The sequence below is a fragment of the Notolepis coatsorum genome, assembly GCF_963971535.1.
Source record: "Notolepis coatsorum genome assembly, chromosome: 3".
Lineage (NCBI taxonomy): Eukaryota > Metazoa > Chordata > Actinopteri > Aulopiformes > Paralepididae > Notolepis > Notolepis coatsorum.
The window spans coordinates 45,739,106-45,759,449 of NC_140167.1; the positions used below are offsets into that span (position 1 = coordinate 45,739,106).

At 42.1% G+C, this 20,344-nt stretch overlaps 1 protein-coding gene across 1 annotated transcript in view; it reads right to left on the reverse strand.

The window, feature by feature from the left end:
* The window catches only part of stac (SH3 and cysteine rich domain), a 148,747-nt gene that overhangs the window by 13,651 nt on the left and 114,752 nt on the right, over positions 1 to 20,344 (reverse strand). The window contains exons 9-10 of the mRNA XM_084310067.1: positions 6,803 to 6,854; positions 523 to 660 (exon numbers count right to left, since the gene is read on the reverse strand). Coding sequence (XP_084166193.1) covers positions 523 to 660; positions 6,803 to 6,854 — 190 coding nt within the window. The remainder of the gene's footprint in view (positions 1 to 522; positions 661 to 6,802; positions 6,855 to 20,344) is intronic.

A 20,344-nucleotide genomic window follows, 5' to 3' on the forward strand; every position in this document is an offset into this window, starting at 1 on the left:
GCGTGTGTGCTTCCCTGAGAGAGAGAAGCTCCTGTCCCTCTCTCTCCCTCTCTATCTCTCTCTCCCCCTCTCTCTCCTCTCTCTCTCTCTCTCTCTCTCTCTCTCTCTCTCTCTCTCTCTCTCTCTCTCTCTCTCTCTCTCTCTCTCTCTCTCTCTCTCAATCGCTCGTTCTCTGCCTCTCTCTGTCGGCACCCACCTGCTTGAGGAAGTGTGGTATTTCCACTCGCTCTGTTGCAGATCAGTGCTACGTAGGATAGCGAGTCAAATCAGAATAGCTTAGTTCACTGGGGGAGGAGATTGTCTCAACTGAATTAGAGAAATCCGAGAATTAGAGACACAGACCCATTGATATAAACCCCCATTGCTATAAAACAATGCTAAACACTGGAAAAGGCCATTTATAAGACACAGGACCTTTAATATTATTATAGTAGTAGTAGTAGTAGTAGTAGTAGTAGTAGTAGTAGTAGTAGTAGTAGTAGTTAGTATTATTATTATAGTAGCAGTAGAACTGTACTGTACCTGTCCCTCCTTTAGAGTGATCTGGCCTTGCTCCTTACAGCCGGTGAATGTCCTGTTGCACCTGAACACTTGGTCCCCAGCCTGCACCTGGTGAGCAAAGGCTGCTGGGAAGAAGCCAATCCTGTCCTCAATCACCCCCTGGAAAAGAATACATTCAATATAAAATCTAATTGAATTGTCTAACTGAGGAAAAGTTTGAATCTGAATCAAAGACATGATGAACTTGATGAACATCAATGACACAGGCACAGCTCCTCACTCTGGTCCCCAGGTTACCTGCCCCTACCTGTCTCCCTGCAGCACTACACCTGCCCCTACCTGTCTCCCTGCGGCACTACACCTGCCATGCAGCAGCAGTCTCATCAGTTCACTCCCTCAGAGCCAGTCCTTAATGCGGCATTACCTTCGCCCCTCTTTACCCTTTAAAGCCAGACATTCAGGAGTGCCAGTGATTACCATTAAAGGTCCCATATTGCCGTCCTTTTAAACAAGTTAAATACAGTAGGTCACCTAAACATGTCTTAAGCTGAAAAAAGCAGCCTCTACAACCTTCTGTTTCAGTCCTTGATCATACAAATACTATTGTTGTGTGTTATGTGTGTTTATACAACGGCATGCAAATTTCTCGATTCTGATTGGCTGAAACAGTCATTTTACACGTCTTTATTGGCAACAATCCACGCTGCTGGCCCAGGACCCGCCCACAACCGACCCACATCACATCACTCCGCCGGATCACAAGAAGGTGGCCAATAATATTTACAAATGGATATGTTAATGGCGACTAAACGACTAAATATGAAGCGATTCTGTCAAGGGGAATGTGTTAGCCCTTTAAACAATGTTGGATGATGTAATTGATGGGTCTTGAGGCAATCTAGAACAAAAGAAAAATCGCGGTTTGATTGATAGATTAATTGATTGATTTAAATTTCTACTTCCTTCTTGCTACTGACTGCAGCGTTCTCTCTCACTGTCCGACGCTGGCGTACCCACAAACACACACACACACATACCCACACACACACACACACACACACACACACACACACACATACACACACACACGCACACACACACTGTGACACACACACACACACACGCACACACACACACACACACTCCTGTCTGCAACAGCGGGGGAGTCAGACTGAGAGAGAAGCAGCGCTGTTTTAAGTGAGCATGGTCTATTGAATTGATTGATTGGTTGATTGCTAATTTTATTACTGTACCCCTGGTTTCCAACTGGTTAAGTTTAGGCTAAAAGAAATAAATAAAAAAATAGGGCGAAGAAAACGTTTTTTTCCTATGCATTCCCTTAACAATTGTGTGTATTGAGCCGTACTGTATTGTACCCATTCTGCATCTGGTAATAAAATTTTCAATCAATCATTCCAATAATACACAGTTGGATGTGTTAGTTGGTTGGATGCACTTCAAGCTGCTTCCACATGAGGCAACTTCTCTCAATCATTCCAATAATACACAGTTGGATGTGTTAGTTTGGTTGGATGCACTTCAAGCTGCTTCCACATGGAGTTGTGGGAACTACTTTTTCTGGCGGATGGTTTTTTCAATAAATCTTCGATTAATGTGTGTTTATTGTATAGAAATAAGGTTGGATGAATCTGGCAGTTGTATAAAAGCTTTACACCACGTGCAGTCGTGATTTGTGACCAATAAACCATGCCTAGGGGGGTCTAACGACCCTCGGCTGCGCCTCGGGCCTAACAACCACCCCTAGGCATGGTTTATTGGTCACAAACCACTCCTGCGTGTGATGTAATGCTTAAGTATAGTCTCAGATATATGGGTGTCGCAATTCATCGACTGAAAATGAATTATGAAGCAATTACTGCATCGATGCTTCAAAACATTTCATTGGTGGCAGTTAAATGTTCCAAATTGTCTAGTCTAACAGAAATACAAAATAATTGAATCTACTAAGCACTAAGATTGTTAAAAATATATATATATTTAAATGCGTTGGCTCAATTTCACTGTACATTTCAATTTCACAAGTACAGAACCATTGTTAAAAAGTCACAGCAATGTCTTTTCTTTCTTAGGAAACTGAAAGAGTTCACAAATAACAGTGATTCTACACAACTTCTATCGCTGTGTGATTGAGTGTGTTCTTACTTCCTCCTGTACTATATGGTTTGGTAACATTACAGACCACTGAGACCAGGAGAAGAAATCTCTGAACAGAATTGTGCGTCTCGCACGCAAGACAATCGGTGTTAGCCTGCCAGCTCTAGAAGAGATGTGTGGTGCCAGGCTGCTTTCCTGTACCTCTGGCATTATCAACAACCCCTCTGGTCACCCAGCCGCAGGCCTCTTTGTCCCCTTCCCCTCGGGCAGACGCTGTTTACTAAGAGTTTCTTCCCCAGTGCTGTGCACAGCCTGAATAACTCCAAAGGCTAGATTTGTATATTATCCTATTTTGTTTTGGTGTGTTATTAGTCAGGTTGTGGAAGTGCTGTTTTTGTGTGTCTGTGCATCATGCACTTTGATTATATTTTTACTTTTACTGTAAATTGTGCCTCTATGCATTATGCACTTTACTATGATATGCACTTTTAGGGGATGTTGATATCAACTTTAGCATTTGTCCTTTTATACTGTGTTTTAACATATTTTTTTTTCTGTACTGTTTCTACTCTGCTCCTGTTTTGGATTAGTTGTAGACACACATGTTTGCTCTGTACCTCCTGTATTCCAATGTGGATTCATCCATACATGGCAAATAAAATATCTGACTCTGACTCTGAAGTGAAAATGTGTCATTGTTAAATTTTTTTGGGGGAATGAAAATTAATCGTTTAGATGTATCGATTAATCAATCAAATTATTGTTGGATGAATCGATCGCTTAAATAATTGTTAGTAGCAACTCTAATATATATATATATATACTGTATATACCCATATTTTATATATTCATATCTCATGTCTTTGTGAAGTATCAGTACTCAGTTTTATTCTTGATATTTCACTGTTAATCCACACTTATATCATACAGTAATGTTAAATAACTGCCAGATATTGAAAGATGAAGTAACAAGGAAAAAAGGGCAAAAGCACTTACTCCTAGGACATTCTTTGACAATTGTACAGCCCAAAATACTGAGATCTAGATCTAGGCAGAATTATATAGTGGTAGGTGTAAAAGGGTTACGTTTGCTCAAGGCCAAACAGCCCAGATGTTTCTGTTGTGTGCGACAGGGAACAATATTGTTAGCACAAGTTTCTCCTCATTCCGTGGACTGCTAGCAGTGAGCTGCCTGTGCCAAGTCACGCTTTGGCCTTTTCATCTCCCTAATTTATCTGTCATGCTTCCCCGTCTCGGGGCTCGCTGCTATCTTGCTCCCGGTATTTACTGCTCTAATACTTGTAATTTATCAGTACAGATCAAATATGGTAGAGAACACATACAGATCTGATCTACAAAGCATGGCTTTATAAACAACCGCTGAACTAGGTTGAAACGTTTTAAAGGACGTTTTAAAGGATATTACCGGAGTGTCCCCATCTTGTTATGTTGTGTAGATAGGTGTACAGTATGCTTTAGTATGTGAATCTACCTTACTAAACACCATTCACCCTGCCATTGATGTAATACAATAAAGTACAATAAACAATAAATATTTAAACATTTTATGAAATTAATTAAATGAAACTGGACTCGAAGATGTATTTATTTTTAGCACACATTGCTACATTGTCATGCTGCGAACACACACATGCGAGATGGGTGCGACACATAGGAACACACACACACATGCATTTTCTTGGGTCGCTGATAAAATTAGCTCTCTGAGTTTGACCCATCCCGTTGTCCTTCCCCCCAAGGTCAGCTGGGAGCAGACCATGTTTTTCCATTGGGTTTATCTCTTTTTCTGGAGGGGAAACCCTTGCAAGCACGGGGAGAACATGCAAATTCCACCCAGAAAGGCCCGGGAGAAACTCAACCTGGGTACCTGGCAACCCGGCAACCTGGTCCCCAAGGGGGAATTGAACCCAGGACCTTCTTGCTGCACCACTGTGCCACCCCACTGCACCACTGGCAACTTGCAAGTCTCATGGACTTTTCCAATGGAATATCAATGGAAATGTGAATGGTGTTTAGTAAGGTAGGCTGAGATACTAAAACATACATACATACATACATACATACATACATACATACATACATACATACATACATACATACATACATGCATACATACATACATGCATACATGCATACATGCATACATGCATACATGCATACATACATACAGATCCTACAGACAATGCATGCATGGGTGTTCCGGTGTGTGTGCCGCTAACATTGAGTGTTGTTGCATGCCAATTAAAGACCTCTGCGACAGGTCCTGCATTATATTATTATACATACATACACACACACACACACACACACACACACACACACACACACACACACACACACACACACACACACACACACACACACACACACACACACACACACACACACACACACACACACACACACACACACACACACACACACACACACACACACACACACACACACTGTTTTTGTGATAATGCTGTGTAACTGAATGATTCAGTAGGGGGACATGGCACTGGACTGCCGCCAGGGGGAGCTGGTGCGACGTTGGGCTGGTCACGACAGGTGACGAAGAGGTTGGTAGGAAGGAGGGGCTGGATACACAGGACTTTCTCTTCGTTCGAATCCGCGGACGTGTTGACGGAGAGCCACACACCTGGATGACATGCGGGCTTCCAGGTGTATGCAACCAGCGTGAAGTAGTGACATTGTGCGACGCAAGATTAGCTTCCCAGTATAGTGCTTAGGGTACGTTTGAACCAAGAAGAAGACGTTCGACTGCCGGACTGTACTGTGGATATTCCACGCGCTGCGTTTAGGAATGTACTGTATAGGCGAAAGACTAGGGGTTCGCACTGACCACAGCTTAGCTTCAAGTATAGGACTAGTAACCTGGTTAGCTGCACGCGTCGCCACGTTGTTTCCAGCCCTCGAAGCAGACGCCGCTGCCAGACGTCACAGAGCTGAAATCGCCTGCAGCCTTCACCTGTCTATCACCAGCCCAGCCAGCTCTCCGGTGTATCACGCGGGGCCGTTTGATGGCCAACCCACGCCACGAACGTTCGTTGTGGGGACGGAACGACACTCGGTTGGTATACCCACGGCAGGTACATTTAGCGCTCCCAGCGCCTGGAATATTATCGGCGAACGTTTCCGTTTTCGGTAGCATGCTCGCTAAGAGTGAAGATAAAAGGGTGCTTTGAACGTCCACGTGCACTAGAGACTAAGGGGCGCCGCCCCCATCTTTATTATTTTGTTTATGCCGGCTTGATCAGGTATTTTGTTTCAGTGTGGGCCCATGCTAGTGGATTTGTTGTGTTGTGTTATTGTGTGGTGTAGATGGCACCATTGTAAAAATAAGTTGTTTCCCATTGTGTGGCTCCCGGAGCGTCTTGCTAATCTCCTAGGTATTTGTACATGGAAAGCGTATTAACCCTTACGGGGACTTGTTCATGTAAATACCCAATTACAAGTAAAAGGAGAGGCGTATACATGGGACCACTGTGTGTGTGTGAATTACTGTGCATTATTGTTTAAACCTTTTCTTCCCATTAATGTGCATTATCGTTTAACCCCTTCTTCCCTACGGTCTATGTGCAATTGGGGCAGGTGCTCTGTACAGGTCTTCACCAGTCAACAAGGAAAGGTACTGCTTTGGGGAGAAATTATATTATCTACCATCACTGCCACTGGGTGTGAGAGGGTGTGGGACGTATTAAGGGAAGTGTGGGTGTTGGAGGAAATACTACGGTCGCCCTGGAGGGCAAGAAGGACCAGCGTAGAACCCCTAGATTAGTAAACCCTAGGCCCCATCTGCCCCGCTGCTAAATCCCAATTCTAATACTCCTACACTACAGTCAGGGGCTCAGTCGGACCCAGATCTGCTGTGCTCCCACTACCTGGTGACAGTTCATATCCACTCTCATAAAGTAGGGATAATCCACCCTTCTACACATACATACATACATACATCCATACATACATACATACATACATACATACATACATACATACATACATACATACATACATACATACATACATACATACATACATACATACATACATACATACATACATACATACATACATACACCTATGAAGTCAAAATTACACTGGTATGGTGCTTTCATTACACAACTTGAGTGATGGGTTACTTCGGTATAATACCAGTACCTACCTTCCACCAGTCATCATTAGAGTCATCAGCCAGTAGGATTCTGTCACCCGGTCTACACAGGAACAGGGGGGGGGGGGGGGGGGGGGAGAGAGAGTAATTTGCCAAAATGACTCGTCCCTTTCATCTGAGCAGTTAAGAGAGATAAGGGCAATCTTACTCAATTATGGGAAATGCGCTTACCATTTTCTCCAGGGTCAGTAGAAAGCTATCCGACTGCAAGTTAGCCTACCACAATTTAATGGAAGCGGATACGGACCAGCTAGTCTAGCTGTTGGCCAAAACACATGTCCTGAAGTTTTAAGCTAGGCTAGCTTTCTACTGAACACACAGAGAGGAAATTGGTATCTATTTTCTTGTCTGACTCTGGAGAAGATGGTAAGCACATTTCCCATGATGTTGGCGTGTTCTCTATTAAATGAGATTTACGTTTTCACATTTGACGAAAACGAGAAAAAGGTCATGGGTACAAGACTGTGTACCTAATGCAATAGACCACCGCAACACGTACAGGGTTCTGAAATCATGGAGGAGATCGCGGGGGGAGCAAATGAATGAATGTGGATGAGAGCCTTGATGTAAGTGGTTGTAGCTACGGCTGTGTGGGTGCTAGAAACATGATCGAATATACTTTTATACGCCTGAGTCTCCTGAACACTGCGCGACCAATTCCAAATAGATCGGAACTTAATCGGCCGAGCTATAGTCCCTTTTTCAGCACCTACTCCCCATACGCATGCGCAGATTGCCAAAGGATTCTGAAGGTGTACGAAGCCGCGTTGGAATGTTCCATCGGAGGGGGGAAGCTTGTGCCTGCTTCGGTGGCCAATGTCCTTTCAGCCGAACAGGATAATGGAAAAATGATCCCACTCAATGGCAAGACGTGTCTTATGGCGACATCTACAATTACCTCATTGAGTCTCCAGGTAGACTAATGTTTATATTTAAGTGTAGTGGTCTATGGTCAAGCTGATGGTGGTAATGTGTTCTGATGGAACATTCCAACGCAGCTTTGCGCGCCTTCAGAATCCTTTGGCAATCTGCGCATGCGTATGGGGAGTAGGTGCTGAAAAAGGGACTATAGCTCGGCCGATTAAGTTCTGATCGATTTGGAGTTGGTTGCGCCGTGTTCAGGAGACTCATGCGTATACAAGTCTATTCGATCATGTTTCTAGCACCTCCACAGCCGTAGCTACAACCACTTACATTACATCAAGGCTCTCATCCACATTCATTAATTTGCTCCCCCCGCGATCTCCTCCATGAGCTCAATGTAACACGGAAGTGCAGTGGTCTATTGAATCTCTACTTGTTTCCATGGTAACTACTACAGTACCCATATGCCTCGGCATTTGAAGACCAGTCGTGAGCGAACACTGCAGAGCTGAGCGGATGGCGTTGCGAAACCAAAATAGTCAAAACAACAGACAGACATTATTATAATTATATACTCATGATTACCTCACTTGTTTGTTTTTAAATGCTGTAGTTTTCATGTTTTGAACGTTTTATTAGCTACAATGAAAACAAAGATGGCGGCGAATGCTGTGCAAACAAACGAGAATGACCCGGAATGACACAAACGTAAAAGTAGTTTTGCTCAAGTGATTGGTCGAAGTTTGCAGAGGCATATGGGTACTGTAGTAGTTACCATGGAAATGAGTAAATATTACGATATAAAACACATTCTCTCAAAGATTAAGTTAAAACATGTACCTTTATTGTTTGTAACAGTATAAGAATTAAATAATATACCTCTGTCAGAGATTATGAACACACAATACGGTTTGGCTGTAATACTTAACACTTTGATTGCCGGAAAACGTTTTTTTCACGTCATTCAGAGCCATGCTAAAGGTGCCGAGGACGCCGTAACTCGTCTTTGATATCAATATTTCAAAAATCTGTGATCGAAATCATATTTTCTTTCCGGAGCCCTGAGATGTGCTGGTGGGCTCCCACCAACTGTCTAACGGTTCGAGAGCGCCATCTGGTGGCCGATCGGCAGATGGCCAAGAGGGAGGGGCGCCCCAAACAGGAAGTGCTCATCCATATGAGCTCCGGGCACTCGCGTCCGGTAGCCGGACTCCATCTCAACACACTGGATGATCAATCGCTCGCCCTAACTCAATAAACAACGTTATTTGGACGTATATAGTATTATACAAGCTGGAAATGGTTCCTCAGGATAAACATCCCATAATCGAAAACGGTCTACACCACGCTGATCGTCCAACGGCGTGAGGAAGATCCGGTAAGATTCAGCGTTATTTTGAACGTGTTCCATATAAACTGTTATGATGAACATATGACCCACACTAGATGAATGATATAACGCTGCCCACGGAATTATAAACGATCCCCCGCCCATCCGGTCATCATCAGATCATACGTAGATCATTCTAGAAGTACGTCCAATTGAAAAATTTTATATCGCCCCGATTGCCATCAAACTGTATTTCATCATCAATATAATGCATTTGGGGCTATAGATCACGTTCTGGAGAAAGCTGCAGAAAGAGATGAAAACATACTTATACATTAGACCATACTTTACTATGAATATGTGAATGAAAAAGTTTAACGTTGCTACACAATGAACAATACATATAGGACTTTGAATGGGCCCTAATAATGGCAATGTAGCAATAGAATTTAAAAAGTTATAGCCATGCAAAGAAGGGGTACTTCTCCATAGACAAATAGAGCTGGCAATCTATGGTATATCATGAATTTAACCCATGGCAATCAAAGTGTTAAGTAAGGTGGAACCTCACTCCCCAGGGCCCTCATTTATCAATTTTTCTTAGAAAGTATTCTATTTTCATACGTAAGCACAGAATTTAGAATGTGTGCACGCACAAAAAAAAACGGGATTTATCAACCGTGGGTACACAGGTCCTACGCTCCTCCGTGTTGATAAATACCTCTTTGTTCTACCGTCAATGCTCGTGCATGATTATCCATATATGGTCATGAAACACCCCCCATGGGATGTGAAATAATGGACTGACCCGAGCAGAACTTCACGGGAGATTGTTCACTGAGGCGCTGTCGAACCAAGAAGACACAACCGGTGTTATGGGATAAATAAAAGGCGGACTTGTACACGGTGATGTCAGATATCAACGGCTCCCTAAGACCATTGCTGCAATTCTGCCTGGACAGCTCAAAATACTAATAAAGACCGTTCGTTGACCACTGTTTGGATTTGGTGGTTTGATTGATTGATTGAAAAGTTTATTAACAGATTGCAGAATGGGTACAGTACAGTACAGCTCAATACATACAATTGTTAAGGGGATGCAGACCAGAGAAAGACTTTCGTCTTGTTTACATCAGGGTCCCCCATTTTCAATTCATCATGTGTGTGTCATTATAACCGTGCTGTAATATGAATGCCTTTATTAGTTGTGTTTGATTGGCTATAATATGATTTTTAGAGGCATCTATTTTGAATGAATGAATGAATGAAAACTTTATTTAACAGATTGCAGAATGGGTACAATACAGTACGGCTCAATACACACAATTGTTAAGGGGATGCAGACCAGAGAAAGACGTTTGTCTTGTTTACATCAGGGTCCCCCCCTGTTGTTGTCGGTATTAGCCTAATACCGACAACAAAATAGATGCATCTAAAAATCATATACTATTAGGTAGCCTATATGAATTACATATAATAGCAGCCATAGCCTACATTATGCAACAGTAACTTGCGCATACCAGTGTATGCGACGGACCAGTGTATACCTTATATCATATTCATATTCATATAATAGTTTACTCTATCAGCATACCAGCATGTAATACGTTCTGAGTGTGTACCTCAACTCCTTATTATTTTGCGCATAGATTGCAGAAATACGGGAACGTTTTGATTTATATTAAAAGGCTTTGACATTGTAAAACTAAATACGTGGAATTCTGTAAGCATAATACAAGTCATATCACCCACACGATATATGCTCTGTGTCCAGAGCATGTATGCTTTTCATTCATTTAAGACACATTATTGCAAGGGTTTTGTAATACACATACACCTTGTTCTCATTGCAATGCGTTTTTTATTCTTTCTTATACAGTAGGAAGGGGGAAGAACACTATATCGTGGGTGTTCATATGACTTGTATTCTGCTTACAGCTTCGAAATTCCACTTGTTTCGTTTAACGTAAAGCCTTTTAAATATAATCTAAACGTTCCCGTGTTTCTGCGGTCTGTGCGCAAAATAATAACGAGTTGAGTCAGTCAGTACACCCCGTATATTCCGATAACGCTATATAAACCATGCTGCATTCATTCGGAGATAAAGACCTATTATTCCAAATGCTATTTATAGGGTTTTGACCATAATTACACTACTGTTGCTATTTTACAATGAACTATAATGAATTACGGTTCATACAGAACACGCCAGTGTTGAAACTAATGCACAGAAGCTTATTTCCTTGTTGTAATAATATATTCTACCAACGGGCGCCAGCTATGCATGCTCTGGGCTGTGCGTAGACATACGCACAAAGTCAAGTTCACGTTCAAATTGATAAATCCCACACTTTGCTTAGAAATGGTCGTACGCACGGGTTAAGCACATATCTGTGCGTACGCAACGTTGATGAATGAGGGCCCAGGTCTATTGACTTACACACTGCAGAGTTTTTGTTCCCAACCAAGTTTTAATATCCAGAGATAGACGCTTCCCATAAACACTAAACCTGAGCAGGAAGTTTTGTTATATTCAAGGGGTAATGTCAGAGTTTTTCCTTTGTTAGACTAGATGCACTTTATTTCATGCATGTACTATACTGTATATACACACTTTAGATGCTGGTGATCGGAGCTATTTTTGTGACAGTAGCTGGCGAGGGCGCAAGTGTCCAAATTCCAACAAGCAGTTATTATTGATATTAACTTCATCTTAAAACCTCTTAACATGCACTGGGTCTTATACGACCCGTTTTGCACTCCCGTCAATTTGGCCTAGTTTTTAAGGCGATCCAATACTTTTATGCCAATGAACCACATTATTGCTTGAAAGCTAAGATTGTCACCGTTCGATTGACACCCTGCTCAACGTATTAGGTGCTCGCAATCTCCGGGAATAAGACGAAACAACCAACGAGCGTCATTCTGAAAAAGTTATCACCTCCTGTTTCGCCTTCCGGTAATCGGTCCAATCACGTCTGACTGGTGAAAATTATTGGCCACTTTTGTAGCCAAGGAAATTCTGCAAACCGGGATATATGACTCGAAAGCCATGTATTTCAAATGCAACGTTCTGAGATTATCCTTCATACAGTAAATATTTATTTTGTTCGTTTGGGGCTCGAAGGGGGAGGGGCCTGTGCTTTGTTTGTCAATGGGATGTGTTTATGCTTCACTTACTCTGTTTCAGTCATATTGAGAGTGAATCTGATATAATGTGAAGATAGCTCTATGTGTAACCTTTCATTAGAGCCCAAGGTTTTGACTGTACGTTGAAGCATTCAAGAGTTATAGCATTTGGAGACATAGGGCAGGGGTGGGCAACTTTGTATATGGTGAGGGCCACAAAATGTCCACAATCAATCTGGGGGGCCGCATTGTTTATCGGCAGTCCCGCCAGTAGTACCCCATCACTCAAATAGCCCTAATAGTCACAAGGTATATAAACAATTATAATTTGTTGTAACTTTGTTTTTATTCCATTTCAAATGCATTTAGTAATGCAATTTCAACTTTATGAATTTATAAACAGCTGAATTTAAAAGTATTGCTGTGTAACCCCAAATATATACAAAAATTATCAATTATAATTAAGGCTTCTAATAAAATAAATGTATGAACTTAAAGCCCACTGCTCAACAAACACAAAGCAGCATTCCTACTGCATTTCACTACAACAGTAAATCAAAAGTGCAATAATAAATGATTTTGTTAAATGTATAAACTTTTATCCTGCTACTAAACAAAACATTATAACACTGAAATGCATGTTATGGATATGAAGCACTCAGGAATGTTTTGTTTAGTAGCAGGATAAAAGTGTATACATTTAACAAAATCATTTATTATTGCACTTTTGATTTACTGTTGTAGTGAAATGCAGCAGGAATGCTGCTTTGTGTTTGTGTTATTAGTGTTATCTGAACACTACAAAAGTAAACAAGTAAAGTGCAAGTAAAGTAAAGTGCAATACTACATGCCTCCCATTGACCCTTTATCAAACTGGCATGACATTCATTCACCCTCGCCCCACAGTGGGTCAATAATGGTTATTATAATAATAATAATAATAATAATAATAATAATAATAATAATAATAATAATAATAATAATAATAATAATAATAATAATAATAATAATAATAATAATAATAATAATAATAATAATAATGGTCCCCTCTCTACACCTCTCCATCATCTCCCCCCCCTCTCTACATCTCTTCATCATCTCTTCCCCCCTCTCTACACCTCTTCATCATCTCCTTCCCCCCCTCTACACCTCTTCATCATCTCCTCCTCCCCCCTGTCTTTAATGAGACACTTGTGGTCTCTCCATTTGGCGCACAATAGCAGGAATGTCAACTTCAATGTTTGTGCATGCAATCTGCATCAGATGAAATAATGTTTCATCCGACAGCCTGTTTCTCTACTTTGACTTGATGTGCTTCATGTTTGAGAAATTGCTCTCACATATGTATGTGCTCCCAAACATACTGGCCATAGAGAGGGCAAAGTCCCTGAGGAGTGGGAAGCGGGGCTCAGGTAGCAGTTTCCAAAACGAAATTCCCCTCTCATTTCTCTTTGCTTGAAAAAAAGGATCTGACTGTAGCTCGCACAGTTCAAGCTGCAACGGTGGGGGCTGCTCTGACACCGTAGCGGTGAGGGGGCCGGCAAACAGCGCTATCCGTGACTGCATGCCGTTGAAATCTTCAAACCGATCATTGAATTGCATTTGCAGTGTTTCAATGTCGCTCCTGTACTTTCCGACGGCTCAGCCATCGGATTTCTGTGTGTAGCTGCAAGTCGCCATAATCAGTGTCCATCTCTTCCAAAAAGGAGACAAACTTTCTATGGTTTAGTGACCTGTTGCCTCCACGAATTAGATTGGTAACCTTGGTAACCAAATCCATAACACGGCTGTAGTAATCAAGCTTCTTGGCACAGAGAGCCTCCTATATCAGATAAAAAAAAATTAAAACTATTTAACGACTCTCGCATATAATTTGACTACACTCGACTTGCATTGGTCATTATAGTGCCCCACAATAGATGGAAATTATGTTAGCGAACTTACCTGATGTATTATGCAGTGCAGCATTGGACACTCAACGCCACTCTGCCTTAGAAGCCCGGCGAATCCTGTGTGTTTTCCTTTCATTGCCGGTGCTCCATCGGTAACAACAGCCGACAGTTTATCAAAACCCCCATATTGCTGCACGGCACTTTCAACAGCGTTGAATATGTCCACACTAGGGCTGACCCCTATTAGTCAAATAGTCTACTAATCGATCGAAAGGAGCCATAGTCGACTGCCAACTCTTCTTAGTCGAATACAATACAAAAAAATTTAAAAAAATTTAAAAATTTAAAAATATTAGAATTTTTTTTTCTTTTTTTTTTTTTATTGGCCTGGGGCCGCATGGAACGTCGGTGAGGGCCGCATGCGGCCCGCGGGCCGCCAGTTGCCCCTCCCTGACATAGGGTATACATATAGTGTTGAGTGGTATGTTGTGTGTATATGGTTGTATATATATTGTTGAGTGGTATGTTGTGTATGGTTTAGTGCTGTCAGGCGATAAATTTTTTTTATCTAATTAATTACAGGATTTGTAATTAATTAATCGCATTTTAATCGCATAACCATTTTAGGCCTGATATTTTATATTCTATAATCATAATCAAATTGCATGTGTCCGGTTAGCATGGTGTTATTCGCAGTAAAAAATTAAATAATAATAATAATTGAATTGATATTCTCATTTGGTTCATTACAATTTACTCAAGCCTAGTAACAGACACAGTATTTCTGACACTGGGAATACATTCCCTGAGATCCATAGATGTCCCTAGAATCAGATACCAAGAACATGCAAATGACCATTTAAAAAAAAAGTTTGTAAATGTTTATTCTACGTTATTATGGAATGAATGAGATAAAAAACAAAAATAATAATAAAAAAAAATTTAAACAATTTAAATAAAATATTTATTTTTATTTTTTAACATTTATTTTGAGTACATTTTCATAACGCAATAATTTGCTGTGTAAGACACTTAACCCCTAATTGCTCCCGATGAGCAGGTTGGCACCTTGCATGGTTGCCTCCGCCATGTGTGAGTGAATGGGTAAAAATGTGAGTAACAAATTGTAAAGCGCTTTGGATAAAAGCGCTATATAAAAAAGCAGCCATTTACCATTTACCATGTTGTGTCACAGAGAGGGATGTGTGGTGGAACCGGACTCATCAATTATATCGTAGATCAAAATAGGTTTAATAGTAAAAAACAATTAATACAAATGACATGTGGGTTAAATGAGCTTTGGCTGAGAGGAGTGCTCTCCTCTGGCCAGCTAGGAGACACTGAGGAAGAGGCGGAGACAATTGATCTTAAGTAGAGAGAGGGGTGGGGGCTGTAGCCCTTGGCCTCAAGCTAGGTGTGAACTAAGCTATTGTTTGGGACAACCAAAAAGATTCCTCAACAGATGCCTGTGAATACGCTTTTCATTCGTTTTTTAAAGCATAATGACAATAAACTTGAACCTTTTTTTCTCTCTTTTCTTTTCTTTTCTCTCTCCTCTCCCTGGTCGCCAGTATATGGTTCTTATCCGGGAAAACTGAACGGAAACGACTCATGACTACCCATCAACATCTCATGTGTCATAATTACTAACATGTGTTCCAAGACTGTGGGCTGTAAAGTGGACCGGCAAGGATCAAGGGGGCCGGCACAGCTGCCCTGAAATGCGGTTCCATGCAGTTTTTCCTTTCATTTCCTCCGGTGGTCCAATCACAACGCTGAATGTGTGTCTTTCGCTGGGAATACTCGGCATGACTCATGATGAACATGCTGTCGTATGAGGTGAGAAAAACATGCAGTAAAACCGATGTCGATCTCTCCACCACCATCTCTGCGTCAACTTGATTCATGTTATTTCAAGAACACGAGCCAGAGACGTAAGAGACGCATCTCCTTTCTTTAGATGTCAATTACATAATTGTGCTATGACATGTGCGGGAGGAAAACAGCCCTTCACTTATATGAAGCTGTTGAAAGTGTGTGTTAAAGAATCATTCCAGAAATCTTACAACAGGGCTGGACTGGTAATCTGGCATACTGGGTATTTTCCCAGTGCGCCAACGCACCTTGGGGCCGATATAATGGGACTGGCCCATAAAGCGGGGACAGCGGCCATTGGTTAATTTTATATACTGACACTGGGCTGGCCCAATCACATCTCTTACTAGGCCCCTCCCCCTCTGTCCTCTCTGTTTCAGATGTCGTGGCTCACGGTAAAAAAATATGTGGATGGATGACACCATCAAAATGGATAAACAACACTGCAAGGGGAATGCAGAGAAGTTGCGGGCCAAAAATAAATAAAAATCAAGAGGCAGATGTTGCCAAATGTGCGGAAATAACAGACATGTTTGCTATGGGAGCTGCTGTAGCTTCAACATCGTCTACAGGACCCAACATGTTTGGTATGGGAGCTGCTGTAGCTTCAACATCGTCTACAGGACCCAACATGTTTGATATGGGGGCTGCAGTAGCTTCAACATCTTCTACAGGACCAAACATGTTTGATGTGGGGGCTGCAGTAGCTTCAACATCTTCTACACTACAGGACCCAACATGTTTGATGTGGGGGCTGCAGTAGCTTCAACATCTTCTACACTACAGGACCCAACATGTTTGATATGGGGGCTGCAGTAGCTTCAACATCTTCTACACTACAGGACCCAACATGTTTGATATGGGGGCTGCAGTAGCTTCAACATCTTCTACAGGACCAAACATGTTTGATGTGGGAGCTGCAGTAGCTTGAACATCTTCTACAGGACCCAATCAGTGTTGGGCAGTAACATGTTACTTACTGTAGTTACTTAGTGAAGTAAGTATTTGCAACATAGTCATTATATTACAGTTACTAATCCAAGTAACACTGCGTTACTGTGTTACATCATTTCCAGAATGCAACGTGTTCCTTTTTTCCTCTTATAACATTAGATTCTGTTTATACGCGGCCCTCTGTAGATGACGTGTGCACGCGAGCAGGTCAGAGCGAGGTCGCATCGGCTACTAGCCAAAAAGCAGACTTTGTTTCCGCCACAGCTGACATCTGGACAGCTAACAACAGAAGCTAAACAGGTTGTACATAACTTTTTCGGAGGTGCGGGGAAGCAAAGTAACAAGTAATGTAACTAGTAACATTACTAATTACTTTGATACAAAGTAATAAGTAAAGCAATGTTGATTACTTTTTAAAGAAGCAATCAGTAATAAGTAACTAATTACACTTCCAGAGTAACTTGCCCGATACTGCCGGACATTGTGCAGCAACAGGTGGAACTTGAAGGAGAGGAGCAGAGGAGCAGGCGTGTCACAAGGAAGCCAAGGATGCGTGAGAGTGAGAGTGAACAGGACCGGCCGAGGGACAGCATGGAGTAGCTTCACGATTAAAGCATGCTATTTGTTTTTGTAGCTATAAGCAGTATACTTCCCTAATGCATTCCTAGTGTCGGCTGACTGTTAACTAACATTAACTGGAAAACGTTATTTTGTCAGTATGTCATTGGCTAAGCCCACATTGCCGTGAGTGACCTAGGTCCATATCACATCATCATAGCTGATATTATTCAAATGAATAGGCTAAGGGTTCCCTTGATAAAGATGCACAAAAAAGGCTGTGTAATATACAACACCTGTAGCTCTACTGCACTAAAATGTACGCCTGCGTATGCTTTAGCATTACAGAGAGAAAAAAACGTTTAATTTCCAACAGGCAACAAAGTTGTCCTATGTTTTCAGCCAGGCTCAGGTGTGGTGGTAACTATTAGGATATAAATGGATTATTATTATTATTATTATTATTATTATTATTATTATTATTATTATTATTATTATTATTATTATTATTATTATTATTATTATTATTATTATTATTATTATTATTATTATTATTATTATTACTGTTATTACTATCTGTGGGCTCCACCTCCAGTCCTTCACATGGTAGATGTAGCCGGTTGGAATTGGCATGCCCCGAGGGAGTCTCGAACCCGGATCGGCCGCACAAGAGGTGAATTCACTTATTGGTAACGCGTCTGTATGCCTTTTAACACATTCGGCGCCACACCCGAGATAATTCGTGTTAACTCGCCATGCGTTGGACGCCAGACCCGAGATATCTCAGGTTTTGGTAGTTTTTTCTTTTATTCGATATTTGTATTCATTATTCATCCACTGACCTCGGTGTTGCCATAGGAAAGGATTTTGAGATTGCCAAAGTGCAATACCGGCCGCATCCTGCCAGATGGCAGTGTCGCTCACCCTTTGAAACCTTATATCTAACCCTGTGTTACACTCAAATGTCTCGGAGCCGAGAGCCACTTTGAAACGCATCTGGCACACTCGATCCATAAATTGTGCCAAATTATGTCCGGGACCAGATGGACACCAATACTGGAAATCGCGATCAGACAATTGGAATATTCTTTTTGGAATACCCCCGACCAAAGGTAAGGACTATCTGACATCAATTTCAGCTTGATCCAACAATGTTTTGATATCGATCCAGCTGATCAGCAACTGTAGTGTTCAACACGAATGCCGTTACTGGCCATCAAAGAATAAAAAAAACGCCGCCCCCCCCCCCCCCCCCCCCCTTTCATGCATTCATGATGACACATAATACCTATTATATACATTTGATTTGGAAATAGTAGCGTGTCTAGGCAAGAAACGTCAACATGGACCCCCTGCAATTTGCATACCGCCCCAACAGGTCCACGGAGGACGCCATATCCCATGTGCTGCACACAGCAGCATCACACCTGGACAAGAGGCAGGGGAACTATGTGAGAATGCTATTCATCGACTACAGCTCGGCATTCAATACCATAGTCCCCTCCATACTCATAGCCAAGCTCAGGGACCTGGGCTTGGGCTATGACCTCTGCCAGTGGGTCTTGGACTTCCTGACTGGCAGACCCCAGGTGGTGAGAGCAGGCAACTGCACCTCCTCATCCATCACCCTCAACATAGGGGCCCCCCAGGGCTGTGTTCTGAGTCCCCTCCTCTACTCCCTGTACACACACGACTGTGTGGCTCAGCGGAGTAGCAATACAATCGTCAAATTTGCTGACGACACAGTGGTGGTGGGCCTGATCTCTGCCAACGACGAGAGGGCCTACCTGGAAGAGGTCAAGGTCCTGGCGGGATGGTGCCAGGAAAACAGCCTCTCCCTGAACGTCAGCAAAACAAAGGAGATGATTGTGGACTTCAGGAGGTCGGGGGTCAAGGACTACAGCCCCCTCAGCATCGACGGGGCACCGGTTGAGAGAGTCAACAGCTTCAAGTACCTCGGAGCCCACATATCCGAGGACTTGAAATGGACCATACACATTAACAGTGTGGTGAAGAAGGCACGACAACGCCTCTACTTCCTCAGGCGCCTAAGGAAGTTCCAAGTCAGCCAGAAGATCCTTAAGAACTTCTACTCATGTACAATAGAGAGCATCTTGACCGGCAACATCACCTCCTGGTTTGGGAATAGCACTGCAAAAGACCAAAGCAGACTACAAAGAGTGACACGTTCAGCCGAACGCACAATCGGAGGGGGGCTCCCCACCCTCCAGAACATTTACTACAAGCGTTGCAAGGGGAAGGCTAAGAGAATTATTAAGGACTCGAGCCACCCGAACAACTGCCTCTTTGAACTGCTGCCGTCAGGCAAGCGATACAGGAGTCTCAAGGCGAGCACAGAAAGACTCAGAAGTAGCTTCTATCCCCAGGCCATCAGGCTGCTAAACGAACAATGAATGAACACTACACAACAACAACCACCAAACACACATAGCACACACATCCACACGCACACACTCACTTTAAACAAACACACTGCAGCACCCACTACACACACTTTATAGCACACACCCACTTTAAACAAACACACTGTAGCACCCACTCCCCACACTTTATATTTATGGATGAAGGATTGCACTACAACTCGTACACCTTACTGTAAATTGTACCTAAAATTGTACCTCATCCCATTTCTGCTTTGCACTAGATAGTACTGTACATTAGTACACTGCATAGTTGTGTATTGTATATTATATGGTAACTCAGAACATTGTACATATGTCTATACCGAACAACTGTGACCTCATTTTCTTCTTCTAAATTCATGCTATATTATGTTATTATGTTATTTGATACTATCTTGTCTAGCACAGTCTCTGGAGCGTAACAGTAAGAAGCATTTTGTATGAAAGTATTCTGTACTTCTGTATGACAACTATTAAAGAACTTGAACTTGAACTTGAACTTGAACGC